General features: G+C 40.1%; 2 protein-coding genes across 4 annotated transcripts; both read right to left on the reverse strand.

The window, feature by feature from the left end:
• Nucleotides 1-1,216: 1,216 nt before the first annotated feature.
• crkl (v-crk avian sarcoma virus CT10 oncogene homolog-like) lies at nt 1,217-12,325 on the reverse strand. Of its 2 annotated transcripts, none has more exons than XM_034896386.1 (4): nt 11,760-12,325; nt 11,066-11,378; nt 9,867-10,341; nt 1,217-3,903 (listed from the first exon to the last, which is right to left on the reverse strand). In XM_034896386.1, the coding sequence occupies exons 1-4, from the start codon at nt 11,770-11,772 to the stop codon at nt 3,769-3,771; spliced, it is 936 nt and encodes a 311-aa protein (XP_034752277.1). In that variant the 5' UTR covers nt 11,773-12,325; the 3' UTR covers nt 1,217-3,768. The 2 variants fall into 2 exon arrangements, with proteins under 2 accessions (XP_034752277.1, XP_034752278.1); XM_034896387.1 differs by having other exon boundaries at nt 11,066-11,583; nt 11,760-12,324.
• A 2,925-nt stretch (nt 12,326-15,250) lies between these two features.
• Nucleotides 15,251-20,301, reverse strand: si:ch211-222n4.2 (uncharacterized protein LOC101885505 homolog). 2 transcript variants are annotated; one of them, XM_034895716.1, is made up of 7 exons: nt 19,630-20,301; nt 18,726-18,773; nt 18,312-18,429; nt 16,781-16,973; nt 16,533-16,633; nt 16,365-16,424; nt 15,251-16,036 (listed from the first exon to the last, which is right to left on the reverse strand). In XM_034895716.1, the coding sequence occupies exons 1-7, from the start codon at nt 19,922-19,924 to the stop codon at nt 15,910-15,912; spliced, it is 942 nt and encodes a 313-aa protein (XP_034751607.1). In that variant the 5' UTR covers nt 19,925-20,301; the 3' UTR covers nt 15,251-15,909. The 2 variants fall into 2 exon arrangements, with proteins under 2 accessions (XP_034751607.1, XP_034751606.1); XM_034895715.1 differs by having other exon boundaries at nt 16,781-16,976; nt 19,630-20,299.
• Between the last annotated feature and the right edge of the window lie 667 nt (nt 20,302-20,968).

Below are 20,968 nucleotides of genomic sequence, written 5' to 3' on the forward strand. Positions count from 1 at the left end.
CACACACACACACACACACAAACACACACGCATACACACTGCCCCGAGGAGAGGTCAGACTCCGCTTGTTTGATTCATTATGGTCATTCTCACTGCAGCCACCGCCTAATACAGTCCGCCGCAAAACATCAATTGGCTTTAATGACAATTTAACATGGCACATGCACACAAAGCATCCAGGGGCCAGCGAGTGAATCAAATACACAGTCTCCCTGTGAGAAGAGCTGTAAAAGGCACAATTCAAGGCATACTTTTTTTCTGTTTGTACTGCCATCATGAGCATTAGCTGTGATTTAAACGTGATTGTATGTTTCTGTGACTTTACATAAGTTGTCCATGTTTCAGAAATTTAAAATGTTATAAAAGCCAATGGTAAAGCCAGGTCTTGATACAGTATGGTGCTGATGGATACGGAAGCATTTCTAGGCTGCTCAGTGAGTGACTAGTCGCAGACATGTTGTGCATGATGAAGATATGCTTTATGGCATTAGAACCATTGCTATGCGTATGGAATGATAGCATTCTAGAGGCATTACAGGTGCATGTATGCTCATGGCTACTACACTATGGAACAGTAGCATAACCTAGCATATGCTTCAACAACGTCCCCATCACTGTGAATGGTTTGAATCCTCTTACATTTAACTAAAGCCCCATTTCCCACAAGCCCGTCTATATAAGTCACCTTTTTCTTCACCAGAAGCATCTGATCTAGAGTCCATTACCTCGTAAGGCATATCGGGGCAATAAGGCTTTTCCCAAAACGATTTGAGACGTGCTTTTCTCTAGTGGTAAAAGTAATTGTAAAGCAATGCTAATTCTCAACTACATCTTTAGAAATTTTTGTGTACACGTCGTCAGGTTTTACATATTACTTCTTGCATACCTATTGAGTTATACTTGTTATTTTTTCCTGGTTTCAAAAGTGCTTAACGGTCACAGCCTATGCCCATCTGACATGCCCTTGAAAAGTTTTTCATTCCCCATCTCGAGGTCAGCTGACTTTCTTTTATTAGCACTTCATTAAAATTCATTAATTGCTTCCTTTCTCCTGGGTACAGCCAGAATCAAAACTGGAACTGTCAAAAATTAGAGCAAGAGCAACTGTCCTGTGCTCTAGATACACAACCTGTGACGCCAAGCTGCTGCAAACATCTCCACACCCACCTGTTAAAAAGACAACATGCAGAGGACAAAGACACCAGACAGAGCAAGCTAAAGAAGTAGACGTAAATTTTATTTACTTGTTCTGTACATAAAGGGTCAATACCAGCACAGGTGTTAACCATGGGAATATTAACACATGTAAATGGTATAAGAAAATAAAAGGCACAATTTTCAATTCTTAAGTAAAAGACAGGCTTTTCTAGAATATGAGAAGAGAGCACAGTAATACTGTTAATGCCATTACAAAACAACTCTAAAGCACGAGAAAAGCAAGTTCACCTCAAGAAAGGAAGTAATCAGGGTGTATTGCTTAATTAGTCATTTCATCAAGTTTGATGAGAAAAACCAACGCTGGTTTGTTTGCACAGACCAGGAGGGATTAAAATAAGAGAAACCTTTATTTAATAAGGAAATAAATGACATTAAGCAGCATTTGGCCAGGTAGAACCATCTCCTTGGCCAAGAGGCCATGCACAGAGGCAACCAGCAGGCATTTTCCCTTTTGTAAATGTCACCGTAGGTACTGTTTATTTAATAACATTATTAATTTTAACAGAAAAGCTTGATTTACTAGCCGACTATAAACTGACAAAATAAAAATAAAAAAGGGATGCAACTAAAAACTGCACAATATTACTCTGAGTGAACGGCTGAGCATTGATTTAAATGGAAAGCAATAGGCTGAGACACGGTGTGAAATGGTCATTACACCCCAATTTTACAGCAGAAGTCTATATGTCAGCACGGTTCGCATCACAGTAAGAACAAAGATGCTTTCCACAAATCTGATAGAGCCTGTTTGCATAAAGAGAGACAACAATTGTGCACAGACCAAATATTAGGTGAGAGAGGGGATTGCATGCGCTAAAATGTGCATTTAGCTTACTCTCTGAAAAAGGCATTGACGGGATTTTTACGGACTTGCTGAACCACTTCCTCCTTCCCTGACCTATGCCACTGAAATGGGAGTTTCTCACCTCAGTGGAAAGCCTGCAGTTCCCCATGCCCACACTGTGACAATGCATTTTCAGCTAGCCTTATGGTCAAATGCTTGTGGGAAGCGAGGGCCAGGGCAACGGGCGTTGCTATTTGACTTTTGAAAACCTGTTCAAAGCTTCGCACTACAATGTAGAAAGTTTAAATATATCGTCTAGTCCTCGGTGCTGTTGGCATTTAAAACCTGCTAATCTCTAAGCAATGTCCTTTAGTTCAAAATAATGTAAAAGGAGAGTAAAGAGGTACCAAGTGGACATGCAAAGTTATCCCTCTACCATACATCTTCTCCAAGCCACAAATATATATAAAAAAAAAAAAAACACTATCGTTGATCATGTGGCACAAATAGGAAAAAGATGAAATCACGGATGGCCATGTCTAATTAACAGATAAATAATTTTGAAGATTGGATTTGCTCATGGGATCTCTGTCACAGTACAACCTAGATCCTCAACAAACCCATCGCTCCTGCTTTTTCTTGACTCCAGTCACACATCACATAAACAATAAAAATAAACTGTCAACCTGAATAAGTCATGGCCAGTGTGTGTTTGCGTGTGAGAGATGGTTTAAGTACAACAGTGACTTGATTGTTTGGAGAAATAAAATTGGAGTGGCTGGTTATAATACGTTCCATTAGTACTCGGAAGTCAGATTTTTTTTAGGTCAAAGTCAGAAACAAGCCCCTGACCTCGGATATCCAAGCTCGGAACTCCAACAACCTCACACTACCTAGAGGTTAAAATCCAACATGGATGCTCTGCGTGTCAACAGTTGTGAAAGCTGTAGTCACATAGTTATCAGCACTTCTGTCTCATTAGTGTCTCACTAAATGAGTCGTGCACACAGTCCCGTCCGACTTCTTTCTGTGGACATTAGGCTGTTTGTATGCAAAAACAGAGTAATGTGCTGTTATTAACTGGTATCGCTAACAATGGCTAACCTGGCTAGAGCTAACCCCACAAACAAAATTGGACTTGTAAATGATAAATGTGTTTAACTCGGGTGTGATGTAACTCCCAGCTCCGGCTTCCGAGTTAAATGGAACACACTATTAGCTCCTCATCGCCTCAGTGCTCTTCCAACTCCATAGGGATATTGCTGATCCCCACTTTGTACAAAAGTACTCACATCAACAAAACAAACACACACACACCAACACTTTATGTCCCCAAGACTTCAAACGTAACAAATATTCAGAGAATTCAAATAATAATAATAAAAAAAGACATTTTGTGTGTTTTGTGGTAAATATCTTTTGTGAACACACATGCACTTATACATACGCACACACATACACACTCGCACTGATGCCCAGTGATCTGGAAAGGAAAAGGACACAAATGCAACAAATCCTGCCCAGTCTGGAACCAAGTCATAGGAAAGGGAACTGGGAGAAGTAGGGTCAGGTTTGGAGCCAAAGTCCAAAGCTGTAAACAGTCAGAAAGCCTTGCAACGGTTGGCAACAACAGAGGGGTCGCTATCATGGTACAGCCCCAAGCAGGCAAGCATGTAACCGTGGTGACACTGGCGGGAAAGGTGGAGGCAGCCAGCGGATACAGGTACAGGTTGATTCTGGCAAGAAGGTGCAGTCGCACTCTTGGGTCAGTCACTCTCATCTGGATTCTGGGGGTCTATGATTTTGACATGGGTGAATGGAAAGAGACCCCTGCGTCCATTCACCTCGCCCTCCCACTGACCGCTGATGTTCATCCGTAGAACCTTGACGATGTCACCAACCTGAGGGCAGAAAGACAGGAGGCTGAGTTACAGGAGGAGGGGGGCTTCTTTGCATAGAATCTAAGTGAGTTTTAAAATTACATAAAAATGCACTTCAGGCCAAATTAAAATACATTTGATTAACTACTTTAGACAGAGTGTAAAATTTCATACCACAATGGCTTTACAACAACCAAGGACCACATTCAATGCCTTACAGTGCAATAAGTGCATACACTTCTTGTTCATGATGTGCATGTACCTCAACCAGCAAAGGTTATTGCTGTGCAATGTCTGTACGACAACTTACTACAACCTCTTGAAAACCAAGGACACAAGAATATTTGGGTGTAAATTAGAACATGATGACCAAAAAATTCAATTCCGCATAGCCACTTATCAAATATCAATTTCTACTTTAAGATGAATACGCAACTCCTCAGCATGCTACACTACTGCATTTGCTATGACATAATCAATAAAGTTAGATTATGTGTCTTATTTGGTAAGTGTAATGTTTAACACTATCTGCAGGAAAAGGTCAAGTCAAAGGGTTAATTTAAATTTCAAGCTGGTGATTAACTGCTGCCTACTTAAAGATGCAGAGAAAAAAAGAATATAGCAATAGCCCAAATAAAAAACTAATTGCATTCAACACACGGCCAATAATTAGTTTTAAAAGCTGCTCCAACTACACTGTATGTGTGTATGAGCTTCAACAACATCCAGCACAACTGATTTACTAATACACACTTTACAAAAACGGTTTGAGAGATCTTTACACCCACAGAACACTGTGGTTTAAACAGAAGACAGCAGCACAGAGCAGTCGCTGGGCTTATGACACTGAACATGCCCCAATCTGTTCTTTATCTGGATTAGAAGGGAAAAGTGTTCATAGTCAAAACCATGATGAAAACATGAATGGGAGGGCATTTGTAGCTTTAACTTGAGAATGAGGCTTCAAGGACATCTAGTCCGAGACATCATCTGTAACACGAATCTTTTACGCCGTCCAGGAATGACAAGCATGCTACTTAGTCACATAAAGCTTAGTCATAAAAAGCTTCCATGGAATCTGTCGGGCAAAGAATTATAAACATCTTCAATCTGCCTGTTTGAACAAATCAGGATGTAGTGAAACTAGATCACTATCACTTAGTTAACCTAGTACTTAGAATTGTTTTTTTGTAACTAGAATTAAAACAAATCTTACAATATCAAAATTACTGTGAAAACGCAGAAGTTTGCGGTATAAAATTAGGTACAGCATAATCACAAAAAGAAAGAATCATATCAAATTATTAGGAATGCAGTAATGAAGAAGCAGACTGGTTCTATGCAAATAAACTAACAAACAAACAGTCCCAATATCAAACCCTTAAACAACAAGGACACAAACTAAACCCTTCTTGGGCTACAAGGGCTCCAAAATAGTCATAAGCCATGACCTATTCTGATGCAGAGACAGACAGAAGAGACATGATGAGACGCAGTTAGGTATGTGTCTTCAGTGCAGGGCACCAGTAAGTAAAAAAATACCACAGGAAATGATAGGAATTCTGCTAGCTTTTTTTCTAGTGACTGGTGTCTAGGGTTTCTGGTTCCTTAAAATCGTAAATAATTGTAATTACAACACCGATTACTCAATATTAAGTACAGTGATCAAAAAATAATTTTCTGGAAAACTAAGTTTTAAAAATATACAGTATGAAAAGGGCAAGTGCCAAGATAACATAACATCTTGTGAAGCAAGGAGTGCATTTTAACGTAGAATTGTTGGTTAAGACAGAGTAAGGAGTGTCCCTAGTGCTCCTGTTTTAAGCTAGGGTTACTGTGAAGGGAAGTGAGGAATATAGGCATCCCAGAAGAGCAGCAATGGTACCTGCACTGAAATTCAGTACTTGCGCATTTAGAAAACCCCTACCAATGCCTATAGCATATGTTTCCTAGTCATTAGGGACCTTTAGCATTCATTTATCTCAACTAAGTGAAACCTGCCAATGGTTGTGGGAAGGTCTGTCCATCTTTAGGCTGCCCCGGTAGTATCAAAACTAGGGGTGGAACGGTACACAGAGGTCAAGGTTCAGTACAAGTACGGTACAATGGAGGGAAAAGATAAACAAAAATTAAGAATGCAATATTTTTTTATTGTTTCTGTCTCAGGCTGTACCACCTAGTGACATACAGTCTCTCCACTGAGCTAGCTACAACAGCCTGAAGTATGTTAAGTAAAATGTAAACAGTAAAAAATAAGTACCCCACATCATCGCCAGACTCCATCTGTATACAAAATAGGACAATCAGCTATAGAACTTATGAAAAGCATCTTTGTTCCCTGCAAAGACAAACTTAATCACCCGATTAATGCAACGTTATCACGATGTCTCCAGGCCAATTTATCACAGCAGAAAGCTGCTCCCTGCCTGGCTAAAGCTAATATAGTTAGCCTGAAGAAACAAGGTGTCTGTGCCAACTAATGTTACAGTTTGTAGCTGTGACGCAGGAAACGTAACAATCTACAACAGCAGTCTTATCCTCCACTCTCTCGTCTGTACTACTGTAACTGACTGGAAGCACCCAAGCGTTCCCAAACTTGCCATGTTAAAAGAGGCCGGCAGGTCCTCTAACCCTTCCATCACTCACCCTTAGTGCTGCTATCTCTGACTCACAAAAACTGCATGCATGCATACACGGAGCTCTGCTACATACGGCACGCGAATCAGAGCTTCAGCGCTAAGGCGGGGCTACAGATTAGCTGTCCCTGAAGAACCCGCCTATCCAACAATAGTTCCACATTACAATAGTTCTGCATATCATTGTTAATTTGCACACAAGTTTTATTTATTTTCATACCGTGTAATCTCTGTGTAAATTCATGTGTTAAACCGTGATGCCCGTCATGTCTAGACGGGCCAAAACAGACATGTTTGGAAACGATGACGGAGACACCAGATTAGCCCCCCGATTGGGTCTCATCAATCATAATGTGGCCTTGCTGATTCCTTCTGTGATTCTGATGGTCTGTGATATGCGTCTTTATGCATGTCGGTATGGAGATTGCTTTTGTTTTAAAACAACGTTTAAAATGAAAACGTAGTACTGTGGATGAACCCTTAAGACCTAAAAAAAGATTTTTAGAATCAAAATGAACAATTCAAACTCAATCATGTAACCTATTAACAGTGGGCAAGCTAAGACTATGCGTTACAGTTTTCCTTCAGATGCACCCTATAGTCTTTTGTTCGTGCCTGTGGATAAGGTAGTAGCCTATTAGCCGGCCATCTACATTCCCTGGACTAGCAGATTATGAAAGTGCAGATGCAGTTTCCACAACAGCAGCCCAAGTAGCGGTGCAGATGTGTGGTAATGCAGGTCTGAAAAATTATGAAAAAGAGACAACGTGAATACTCTTGTCTCACAGCAGCTCTGGTCACAGATGAACACTGACGGGCTGGCACTGTTAGCTCTCATATTGAGAACAGATTCTAGTGATGGAACGGAATACTGGGCCTATTTTGGCAGGTAGCTTAGCCAGGGTGTAATGGCTAATTACATAAATTAACTGGGCTTACTTACTCACTATGATTAATAGTGATGTAATGACATAGTAATGACGTAAATAAATATCTTAAATCCACAAAAAAAAAAATGCTGGGGAACTTGGGACATCACTAAAGTGGAGCAGGCATCAGAGTTGATCAAAATAGGGCTTCGACGGGTCCCTGGTGTGACAATTATAAATGTTAATGTGAAACAGTGTTCAGAATAGTCTTTCATTTGGAGTAAAACTTCCACTTTTTCCCCCACGAGTTGACACTGTTTACACAAGTCTACTGAAGATGCAATGATGAACAGTGCTGTGTGTAATGTATCATGTTTTGGACTTAATTTGCAAATTAATAAAAATGCCAAAAAATAAAAATACACACACATTTAATTTGCCTATGACCCATTCATACAGTAAGAAACCCCAGTCACGGGTTCATCTTTAGTTGCCCATAAACAGAATCCAATCTGCAACTCTAGCCGCTCCACCATACACCATACGATTACACTGAATTGCATTAGTGCCAAATAAGTCATGTGTTAGTTTCAGTTCTCAAATGCTCGCCATTTGTGAGCACTATCTCCGTCTCTTTGTGGAGTTGGTTAAGTTAACCTGTTGACAAGGCCAGCCAACATGTCTTGTTGACCCATTAAACTCATCTCACAGCGTCAGTCTGAATGATGTATTAGGCATTTCCTGCAGTGATTGTTGATATCAATTGTAAAAAAGAACACAGGGAACAGAGTAGAGAAGTCAAGACTGATGTTAGAGAGATCTGTCTAACCTTTAGCATGAATACCATTCACTAAAGTTCAAAATGTACACCTCACTTCAGTCATAGGGACAACGTGTATCCTTGTACCCAGCTGTAGCAGCCTTTCTAAATTCACTGACAAACTGATGCCAGTGAATAGCAGCAGAAGTAGGCCTTCCTTTTTCCTCTCTCAGCTGTGGGCATCACTACGGTTTAGTCTGCTATCAGAGGGGAGCATTTTAGAGCCCCGTATATTCCTGAAGTGCACATTATGCAACATAACATGCACCAACATGTACATGCAACCAGAGTCCAAGCCGATTTGTATTAGCCAGAGTGCACTGCTGAGAAATGCAACCGAACATCGCTGCTGACCATTTAGCAGCTAGTTGGCTAGCAGGAAGATGGACTCTAAGCCCGAGTTGAGGCTATCAACAAGTATCATCACACCACCAATGAATCAGCATGCAGAATGCCGCCAGTGTCCAGAGCCACAAGTGTAAGTTGACCAGAGATCAACCGGCAGGTAGGGTCTAGAGAGGGTATACCCTACCCGTTCCAAACCTTTTGGTGTGACCATGATGAAACGTCTTAAATGTAAGGTGGATTCCAGAAGAGCAATCTTAAGGCACTTTCACACATATAACCAACAAGATTGCTATGGTAACTGTGTGAAGCACTGGTGTTTCCCCCTCTTCTCATTACTAGCTACATAATCCTACAATTGCAATGCAGAATGTAGTTAAACCTAACAAGAAATGGTGCAGTGCTATAAATATTCTGCTTTAGGAGTAAAATCGAAAATGTATATAATTTTCCTGTTACAACGCATGTGTTCTTTGAGGACGTTTTCGGATAATAAAAAAATTATAGAGCAAAAATAAATTATGTTGCCCCATTATCTATTATTGTCTCTTGGGTTGACTTTGTCCAAGCCAAAGCATACTGCTTAGTACTGTTAACAATGAGTACATGTTTGACATGGGAATCTAACAACATCTCCTACTAGAGATGCCAGTCAGGATGTGATGATTTGAAGAACTAAAAAATCTTTCAAACTTTAGTCTGTCAAACGGAAATATTGTAAACTTGACACCTCCTGAAAAGTTTGTTTTTTTTCGGGCCTCCTGTGGTTTGAATTCTCGCCTCGTGATGAACAGGTGGATTCTAAGACCCTGTACCATCACTGTTGGTTTAACACATCATACTTCTGACCACAACCAATGACAAAGGTCAGAGGCGAAAACTAGCCTGAATCTTTTAACCAGAGAATGCAGCAAAACACTGCTGTTCAGCCTGGTGTTAAGAAATGCTGAGTAGCCTACAGCAACTTGGCACAGAGATTTACTGCACAATGTTGCATTTTAATTCAAAAAGGTATCTCTCAAACAAATATCTGATACACTGGTTATGTGACAAACAAACTGGACTTCTCTTGTCTTGTATTCTAACTACATGTAAATTATCCCCAGAATTTATTATTTTACCTACTTTATAGAAAGCTATAAGTGTTAACAAGTGTCGTTAACAAAAAACAAAAATCCAATAAAGCATACATTAAAACAGCTGATGAAATCAATGGTATCTCCTAGCAAGGCAGGGAGGAAGAGAAGGGAAGGAAAGAAAAAAAGCACAAAAGAGGAAACACATTTTTTAGATAAGTGACATTTTTTACAATACCTCTAAAGCAAGAGCTGTTTTATCATAGGCACATGGCACTCGTTTCTGGATGGCCTTTGCCATGGCAGGGCCGTTCTGCAGGGACGGTAGAGGGGCGATAACTGCTCCAGGTGTGCCAGGGGGTAATGGCGATGGTGTCTGGGGCTGGGCATAGGCGTGGACAAGGGCGTGGGAGGGCTCAGGGATCCCATAGCTGTTGGAGTTGCGAGATCCATAGGAAGGCTGGCCAGGATGAGGTGATGGTCGTACCAATTTTTCCACATAGGGCACAGGGATCATCCCAACACGTCCCTCTTTATTCTTGGCACTCCACCACTGCTCCTCAGGCTTCTCCAGGATAATAAGGATCTCCCCCTTCTTGAAGGGAAGGTCTTCTGCATCGCTGCCAGTGAAGTCATATAGAGTCCGCACATACTCCAAGTTCTCCTCTGGGCCACCAACAGGCTGGATGGGACCGCTCACTGTGCTTGGATACCTTGAGAGATTATTATAATTAAATTAATAATGAGGCAAAGTAAGAAGACCTAAGGTTACCATTAAAAGAAGACCACTCTCAAGTGGATATTATGAAATGGTTGGACATGTGAAATCAGGAAAAGGTTGCCTTCTAGCATAAGAGATATTTTTGTTCTATAAAAGTGGATTTTAGGTGAAAGGGCACATTTTATATTTCTGAAATGGTAATCAACATGGGTCTCTCAAAGAAACACTTGCACATGAGAGTTTACTAATGTAGAGTATATAAGTAGTTGGCAAAAATGTTTAAATAGAATATCCATGGTATTAATATCCAATGAGAAACTGCCACATTCAGAGTGATTTAAAAACACTCATCTGGACGGATGTCGCAAAATGACTCGGTTTAAGCAAAGATTGCTAAAAGAAGCACATAAATATGCAAAACAAAAACTTAACCAGCATCTTGGCTTACTCAACCCTTAGTAAAAACAGTAAACTGGATGTGTGGTGATACTGCTAGTGTTCCCACCAGTTTCAAATTTGAGTTTTGTCAGAATACCTCATTATATATATATATATATTAGCAGTGCACTGAAGTCTGACTGAAAGTGGGTTAGTTCTGATAAAAATAGACAACCGAGCTACTTAACCTAGATCACCCAGTTTCGTGGTAATACATATCCATGAGGCCCAAATGGTACTGCATTTTATCATGGTGGTTTATCATGGTGTATTCCTACCTGGGGGCTGGCTCTATCAGCGTGGTCGTGTCCAGGTAGTGGATTTTGTAGAACTCCAGGAGAGCAGGGAGGTGCTCAAACTCTTGGTCACCTATCTTAAACCTCTTGCTGGGCAAAGAGTTGATGATATAGTGAGATACTTTGGAGTTTTCAGATACTGACAGCACGTAGTCGCCAGGGCAGGTCGAAGAGTCTCGAACAAGAAACATGCCATGTCTCTGTCCTTGTAACCTATTCTGTGCCTCTTGTCGTGACACGGGTCCAAAATACCAGGCGGACCGATCAGCTGAATCAAACCGAGCAGTTGACATTTCTGTTCAAAATAAGTTAATATTAGTCTAACGGTACAAATAATAAAAAATTACAAAAAGTCAAGACAATAAGTTAAAACGTGTATGCTGGTTGGAATTGTCCAATCACAGCAAATATAAGGGTTTGGAAGATGCAGGGCAGGGCATTCGTCGTCCAGTGAGGTTTTCGAGTGATTGCTGCACGAACGCTGCAGGCTCCGAAGACCTCTGATGAAAAAAAAAAAGAACTTAAAAAAAAGGAGAAAACAAAAACAACCTGACGTTTTCAGAGACAGGCTGCGACAGGCTTGATCCAACTTTGGAACATAATGTGGTTCCTGTGTTCAGCAGTCAATAGCTGAGTGATTGTTTGAGCGGCCAAAATAGAAAAACTAAAAACTTACGACAGACAAACATCGACGGAGAGCGGAGCAACAACTGATCAATGAAGCTTCCCTTTTTCGTTCCGCCTTCCGAGAAAAACACCGGGCTTCTCTTCAAATAATGTATCTCCTCCAGTCAGTGCCAGTAATGAGAACGGAAAAGGTGGCCTCAGTTTTTCATCTGTTTCTCGGCAAAGAGGCCGCCAGTAGCCGCGGGTCGGAAATGAAATGATAGTTTGTATCTTCTTTATCTTACGGTGAGGCACACGTCATGGAAATGCGTTTTTGAATCCCCTTTCTCGAGTCGGAGCAGACTTTTAAGGCAGCACAGCAAAAAAATGGCGGCCCGCAACACGTCTTCACACACCAACAATTATTTTACAGCCGCGACCTGCGCGTGCATCTCAGGTGCCAGTACGTTATGCTGTAGCTCTCGCGCGCATTCCTGACTTCTTGAGAGGGATCCCGTTTTACCGATTCTAAATGTTATACTTTCCCTTATTTCTGCTCTTCCCCCCCCTCACCCGAGCCACTACAAGTGCGAGTACGAGACCGAAAAATGGCGACGGGAGGGCAGGTCCCGCTTTCTATCCGCACGTCACGCCTGGAGGGGGAGGTGGGAGGAAGAAAGGGGGTGGTTGGGTGACGAGTCCACGTCCCAGTCCCCCTCCCTCTCCCCCGACCGCAAAGTGTCAATCATCTTTCCGTGACACAGCTACAGAACATTTTGTATGACAAAACGATAACGTTTTAGCAGCGATGTCATCATCACAGGGCAAACAAGCAGCAACAGAAGAAAATACATTACAGGCCTATTTGTAACAGTAGCACGACCCTATATTGTTGCTGCTGTTTTTTTTTAGTCTTCTGCTTTTTTTAAACAGTGTGTAAATGCAGTTTAAAAATGTGCAAACACGCATATTGTATAACGAACTTTATCATGAACATGTTCCCCGGGCTTAATAAACAGAGTTTAATTTCACTTTAATTACTGAATAATGACGAATCAGTGACTGCAGACATAATGCTTAACACTGATGTGTTTTGTACCTAAACATATCTGACAATTCATGAACAATTCATGAATTGTCAGACATGTTAATAAATAACCAGTAGGGACGTTCCCTAAACGTTAGTTTCTGGTTTGGTTCGAACTAACCTTTAGAGAACCAAAAACTAACGTTCCCTAAACATTCTGTGTTAGTGGGGCAATCATCTCAAATTGGTTCCCTGATGACACATGGCTGTCCTGTAAACAAGTCACATGTCTTAATTTGGATATATCATTTAATGATGCATTTCTTTGTAGCCTATGATATTGTATATCTGTAGCGTACTGTGGTTTCATTAGTAGATCTTACTGTATGTTCAAGTTACAGTATATTTGCTCAGTCGACACGTATTTAATGCTAGTTAATGCCATACATTTTGACATTTCTAATTTCCGGTTGTTCTTTAACTTCCCTTCCATTTATTCTCATATTAAGTAGGATCTGGCACAGAACTGTGACACATTAATGTGGATCTCCCCAACTTACAACAAATTATGTTGAAGGGAAAGAAATAATTTAAACGGAGGGTGTAGTGTCTAAAAAATGATACAATCCAAAGAATGGGACAGAAAACACTGGTTGAGCATGAAAAGCTGTCCAATGTGGCGAGCCGAATACTGCTCATTGATGAAAGTTAAATATATGAAGATGTAGTCCTGTTCCTTTGGTTATTGAGGTTTTAATGACAATTCCATAGAGGCTGCAGATGGCACATACCAGCCCTCATCACTGCAGCTCTGTCTGAATGTTAATAGATTCGCACCCACTGGGTCTTTATAGCTAATGCCTGCCAATTCCCACATTTCCACAAAGACGCAGTGATGTAACAAATTGGAAAGACCAAAACAAACAGAGCTTTTTCCTCCTCAGAAGTAAAACATGTGGATATTTAGAACAACACATGCTGCTAAACCTCAACTGCTGTTATGTATTTTCACAAAGTACCTTTGCAAAAACCATATATTCTGATTTTGTTACCTAAAGGTAATACCAGCCATTCATTAAAAGAGATTTTTTGGGGATGTCATAATTTGGACATACATATATATATTGCCGTTTTGGAAAAGAGGCTAAGGTAAGTTAAGTCATACCTGTATGTCAGCTGATGTCAAACATAGGGTTTGACTGAATGGACGCTCACTGAGAGTTTTTCACAAACAACACCATCTAGTGGGTGCACGCAAGAGAGTCTTTTTTTATTTTTTTAAAACAAACATTCTCACTTCAGACTGTTGCAAGGAGATAAAAATGTTATACAAGTTGACAGGCACAGAGCTGTCGAGCTCAATGGAAGGCTTGAGCACAAATGAATACAAAGGTAATGGGTATGGGTACATAAGGGTATCTGACTCACTTCTCTGATTTAACAAATGTCTAGGAGCAGAATCAGTGCCCCTCAGGCACAGGATTGCTTTTGTAACCATTACCCCCTGGCTGTCCCTGCTGTAATAATAATATGACTTATGGTATGTAACTATCCACCAACAGACAGCACATGCCCTCTCAGGAATTGCAACGATGAATTGTTCTGCATTGGAACCATATTCTTGATTGTACTATTATTAATCAATGTTAAATATGTATTGTCAAAGATCATAATACTATACTTTCTTTAGAAGATATTCTTTATATTTCAGAGGGAAAATAAATAATGGCAAATGTAGCTTTTTATCATTTTGTTTCCCACTTAATGAAACACGTGTCGTTAAACGTTCCTAAATTGTGCAAGGCACATGACAGTTGAAGGACTTCATTTGAAAGGTATAGGCAAAACTACACATTAAAGCTATGGGTTCACATCGTGGATGCTTCATTAAGTGGATTTGTAGAATGTGTGGTAGTTGAGCTTTGAACTGAGTTACTTAAACCTGCTGGGTCAGCCATCCCTACTCTATTGTTGTTGAGATTAAGGGTAAAGACAGAGTTACTGCACGAGATGTTGCTGACAACATCTAGATGAACATAGGAGGCATTGTGAGATGTAGTTTGAGATATGGTTTACTGTGGAGCCTTGTCAAGAACTGAATTCAGTAACTTCCTTCTTATTCATTGTGTGAATACACCAGATTGCAGTAAAATCATTTGATTATGGATTTCCTCTGAAAACTTTTAGAGGGGGAGTATGCTACTTCTAGCCCGGCTCCGCCCTCCTACGCACTTCCGCACAATTTTCATTTTCCTTCTGGGTGCAAGAGTCTGGTAGGACCCGGCTATGCTACTTCAGGTTAATTCCGGGATTTGTCTGCCCCGCCTGGCTGCTTGCAGTTCTTATCCTGCCCTACATTGTTGCACAACTACAAGCTAAGGTTTGATCAATGTAATGAAAATAAACCAGCTGCATTTACCCGGCTGTGTACCATGTAACTGATAAATGTTTTCACGATTGCCAAAGCTGATGTTATTTAGTTAAAAGAAAAAAAAAAGGCATCAGTCTAGGAGGAAAGAAAATAGGACAGAACTATTTTGTGTCAAGACAATTTAATAGAGTTATGTATTTCTGCACTTAGTTTACCTGTAGGTTCACTGGCCCGTTAACACGACACTGTTCCATACAATGTAAATAAAAAACCAATACAAAAAAGTGCCTGAGAAATTAGCCAGGTAGTTTCTTCTGTCTCATTTACTGCATGTGCTTTTAAAAAGGGATTACCTTTGGTTGTTTGCACTGACAAAAGTGTTGAATACTAAGCTGTTTTAAAAGTAACAGGTGTCTAGTTCTTTACAGTTATATGAAACACAACACTTCCACCATAATTTTGGCAGAATGACAACAAATGTGCAGTGAAAACTAAACTAAAACTCACTCAAATCTGACTCAGTTTGGTGGAAATAAGCAGTCAGTGTTAAGTTAAGTTAGAGATGCTGAACTTTAACAGTCCTAAAATGCATTGTTTGGTAAAAAATAAATAAATAAATTTACCATTCATAGTACGAAGCTAGATTTGAGATGTGCAAAATTAAAAGCTTTTAAGTTTCTAGATCTTTTTGATGAAAGAAGAACAAAAATCAAGTCATAGGATATAAATATTTTATATGGATATCCATACCTGCACACCCAGTTTTTGTGAGTAAGGTTTTTCAGAACAATTGTGAAAAGCTGTGTGGTAGTTTGGATTCTATCAATGCACCGTCCTTTTGAAACGGTCTCTCTGCACAGCACGGGTCCTCCTCTGTCTCTCTGCAATGGTGGAGCTGAGGCTCTGTTTGAGGGCTGGGAGGACCACCCCAGACTGAGAGGGTCCAGACCTGGGAAATGATATATGTGTACATTTAACTGAGAGGACCAAGATAGCTATTTCTACATGGAAATCATCCTGAAAAGCCTCTGCGTTGGTTACAAGAGACAGTAAGTAAGTAAGTAAGTAATTCAACTTTATTTATAAAGCACCTTTCACAGACAAGAAGGGTCACAAAGTGATTTACAGTAAAAACAAAACAGCAACACATAAAATACTAAGCCATATTGCCAGTTAAAAGCTTGTCTAAAAAGATGTGTCTTGAAGTGTTAATTTGATATTATTGAAGTTTCAGCAATCTTTTACATAGAGGCACAGGGAAAGACAGATTTACATACATTCTTTCTGGAAATGTTTGAAGACCAAGTTTTGGAAATTTGTTTTCTTCTGAAGATTTGCTGAGGAGTAACAAAAAAAAAAAAAACTAATCATAACAGTGCTAGTTGTTTCACGAAATACTGTATATTGGTGATAATAAAAATGATAAACAAATTGTGTTACTTTACCGAGTGCCATCAACAAGAAAAGCCTTGGTCAGAATGTAGTTTTCTGGGGTGATTTTCTTGCTCAAAACAATATCTCTCAGCAATGCCTTAACACGTATAATCTAAATGACACGGAGTTAAGGTTAGGGTACAGAGTTGTAAAGTTATGAAACATTTCCACAGAAATTAATATATTCTGTATTTCCAAATTCCATAACTTTGTAAAGCAAATGTATTCAGAGTAATACTTTCTAATGGTGGGCACTTACCTCTCGGGACTGTAAACTGTTAGCATTGTAGAGCTGCCGGATGATGACCTCACACTCCTGTAGAGTGGGGGCACGCGGTGGATGGGCGGGATTGCTGTGAATTCGTAGAGGCTGTAACGAGGTGATGAGGCCCCCCTTCCCCTCTGGGCCATGGTCCTGTCTGGCAGATCCCAGAATGTTGTTGTCCTCTTCAAAGCTTTTCCCCCAGCAGTCAGTGAGTAACATACAAACTGTTAGTTTTGGTTGTAAATGCCTAGGTGCTACACCTACAGGTATGGACCAAGATTGAAATCGGTATCTGGTTTTTACAACAAGACAAGATGTGCAATAGAGCTTTTCCTGCCTGGGCTCTACTGAGCTTTGGGAATATTAAAAACTTACAATCTAAACCTGATCAACCAACGACAAAAATTTGATTGTGTGACTCTTAGCAGCTGTACACAAAATGTCTCATATTTTGCACTGAAAAAAAAAAGATTGTGACATTTCTTCAAGCCACATGAGGAAATGTTGCTGGAAAGTGGTCCGACATTTCAGTGGTGACAAATCGAATGTAGTCTTTACATGACTGTTTTACAAAACTAACTACACTACAGTAAAACCAGTCGGATCTTTGCATAAACACACACTAAAGACCCAAGGTAAACATTATTTTAAAACAATTAGAACTCTTTGAGCTGGGAACACCCAATTAACTATTAAAATAATAATGTAGTAATAATGTATCTGTTTTTATGAAATAATACATGGTGTGAGTCCTTCCATATGCCCCTTTTGTTAAAATAAGAAGAGAAGGCACTCATTACTATATAATCAGAGAGTCAACAAGGTTAGGACTGACAAAGAATTAAAGATATACTTGCCATCTTTACATTGGAAACATAAAACTTCTGTAACTTTCTATCTATAGATTTTATCAACATGAAAACTATATGCTTCACACGTTGTGAATGTGTCTTGTGCTTCTTTGCATGCTGTGGCTGTGGTGTATCACTGCATGTAGATATTACTGTGTGTTTGCTTTATTTCTTCTTAATGTGAATATTGCCATTGTCAATATAATTTTACATGAATATTACACTTGCGTTATGTGCCACAGTATATTATTCAGTACTGCACAGTGTGTTTCACCTAAAATGTGCTTAATGTTGCTGAATTTTCCCATTTAACACATCTTAACCAACATATTAATTCCTATCAGTGTTTTGCTATAATTTCATCCACAGCTGAACAGTAATATCGTGAGATGAGATATTGTCTGAAATATTTGTACGATCATAACACAACTCAGGTTAGCGTTTTCTTAAATTTGAATTACAGTTGAGTGACACAAATGTCTGAGCTGACCTAGCTGCGTAAAATTAACAATGAGTGACGCTACCTGTTTTGTCATCATATACATTTCACAAATGATTTTGTCTTTAAATCATTTGTTTGTGTTAATATCTTCTAAAAAAAGAATTCCTAAAATCTAATCACACTATGTCAGTATTGAGGTAGTAAGGCAGGTGAAGGCTGCACGGAAATCCACCTTTTTGCTTGGTCCTGTGCGGGCCGCGTGTCCTGTAGGGGCTCCTCCAGGTAGAGTCCTGTACGGGCTTCACTTCCCTGAGTAGGTGGTCTTATGCCTCGTCGACTGTGTGTCATTCCTAGAAAAAAAGAGGATCCGAGACTTTTGATAGATGCATTTGTACTAAAGATGGGCAATATAATGATATACTGTACATTGTGAGAACTGTCCTCTTTCAGAGACTTTGCCACACTATCTACACCAAGGTAGCATTGCTTGTTTTATCTCAGTATCAATGTCATGAAATAAAATTGCATATACTGTGATATAAGATTGTGTTTATATTGTCCACTACTAAATGATCCCGCTCTAAAAGAACATTGGCTGTGCATAGCAGGAAAAAAACAAGAACAGTAAATCAGAATTACATCTTACCTTTTCTACTTGACTTGGGAGGCTCCATTATCAGCTTATACTGCAACTCTGCAATATCCATAATAAGAGAATTTTAGTGTGCGACACACTGTAGGGAGGCACAATAGAGGTACAGTCTTGTAACACAGTCCCCACAAACAGCCCATGTTTCCATTTGGGCCGGACTGCTGTGACGGCGCGAAGACAGATGACTGAGGAGTCTCCTGGTGGGTGGTGAGATGCATTTAAATGAAACAGCATGTGACCTGTTCAGTAAAGTGACACTGGATCTCTGTCCACCTCCCACTGAGAGACCATCAAAACCCTGTAGTTGCTATGAGACCACGGTAGATTGAATGTCTCTCTTTTCAGCACCAGTCGTGGACAGTCAGGTCTTTGTCATTAATTTAAATTTATTCCAGAAAGGGTGTGGACACAACAGGTTACGAAGTTCACCCCTTATGGATTCCATACAGTACCCAATTAATTGATGAACACTATAACAATGCAATTTTCTCTTGGGAACAATAAGGTACAGTTTACATCAAACTATGAAACAGAATATTGACCACTAAGCATTCTTTGCTGTTTTACTCCTTAATTCAAAAAAACTTCCTGAAAAGAGAGAGGCCAAATCACATCTCTTTTTTAAACTTTCATATAGTGCGTTGTTTTTTGAATTTTCTCTAATTTCTGTTTTTCTTTTCTCCCTTTCTGTAACGTACTTTGTTACTACAGTTTTGAACTTATTTCTTTACGTTATACTCTTCTGATATGAGCATGGTATAGCTGGTATTAATCCAAATGATTAAATATTCAGGTGACCTCAATTATAGTCTTCATTAGGTTACTGGGTAACGTTAGAAATGACGTTCATTCTCTAACAATAATGGCATTTTTTAAACTACCATACTGGTTCCTTCACCTTTATTATCCCGCCTGAGATACTCTATCTCTGCATGAAGTTTCTCAAGAGTTTCCTTGTGTTGTTGCTGAAGGAACTGGATATTTCTCTGCAGTGATGCGACGCGGGGGTCCATGTCGCTGTGAAAGGACACCTCTGCTGCTCTCCACATTCCTGTATCCGCTGGCGGGGCGACAGACAGCGGCTGCAGATGGTTCGCCGCCGGTAAACGCCGAGGGGAGCAGGGCTTCCCGAGGCGCCCAACCCGTGTCCATTGTGGCAAATGCCGCACCGGTGGAAGGTTATGACTTGACATTGCTTTGGTTCATTCAGCTAGCCAATGAACCATTCTAGCCTCATCTGCTAGCAAGCAGGCGACGAATTGTTTCTGCACAAACTCACTGTTAACTAGCTAACTAGCTAGCTAACAAACTAGCACCATTAGCTAACTGTTTTTTCTCTTACCGTTGTATTCCAGTAAAGACAGGTCAACCTAACATCACATTGTTATCCGACATAAGCCGACTGACTAGTTTGCTAGTGTGGCCCGGGGCTTGTAAACACCTCAAGTACCATATAACCTTAGCACTCGTTTGACATGCGCTCCACACACACACACAACGTTGCCGTGACAACCAACATTTAACGATGCTAGTTTTCGCCCAGAGTTGAGGAAGCTCAAACTCAGTGAGCTGCCGTGAAGTCCCGCCTCCTTGGTTAGGATTGGCTGCGGCATGGTTGAACCATTTAAACATAGCCGTTTGATTGGTGGAGTTTGTTAGGTCAATTTAAGATTTCAGTAGTTACACAACTAAAAGAGAAAGTGTATAAAAATGTAAGTTATCCACTCGCAAAAGGGGAAACGGTCCCAGTACTAGGGGTTCTCAGATATTCCCCAATAGCCACACGTGTTGGAGGCCACCCTTTTCATTACTGTACATACAATTTGCTATATGAAATAAAAGGAAATCACTCACTTATTGTGAGAAACAAAATACACAACAGTTTGTTTTAGGAAATGACCAGCAGTAATGGTGAGTACATGTGACTTTTAATGAATGTTCTAAACTATGCCAAACACACTGGCATGCTCCTTTAATTAGACTTAACGTTAAATCCCCAAGTTTAATTGGTTAATTGGCGAGTTTACTAGGTCAGCAGCAGGACAGTAGCTGTACCCGCATTAATGCTAGCCTACTACTACCTACAACTATTCCATAGCTATGGGGGCTTATGAGAAATGTGGTTGTTAAATTGTAATCTGCGGTCTTAAAAAGCCAAACTGACTCAGTATGGTTAGGATTATGATGAGTAAATTCAGGCTCAGGCATATGGGATAATAAAACGTCTACCTCCATAA

This window comes from Etheostoma cragini, chromosome 16 (genome assembly GCF_013103735.1).
Source record: "Etheostoma cragini isolate CJK2018 chromosome 16, CSU_Ecrag_1.0, whole genome shotgun sequence".
Lineage (NCBI taxonomy): Eukaryota > Metazoa > Chordata > Actinopteri > Perciformes > Percidae > Etheostoma > Etheostoma cragini.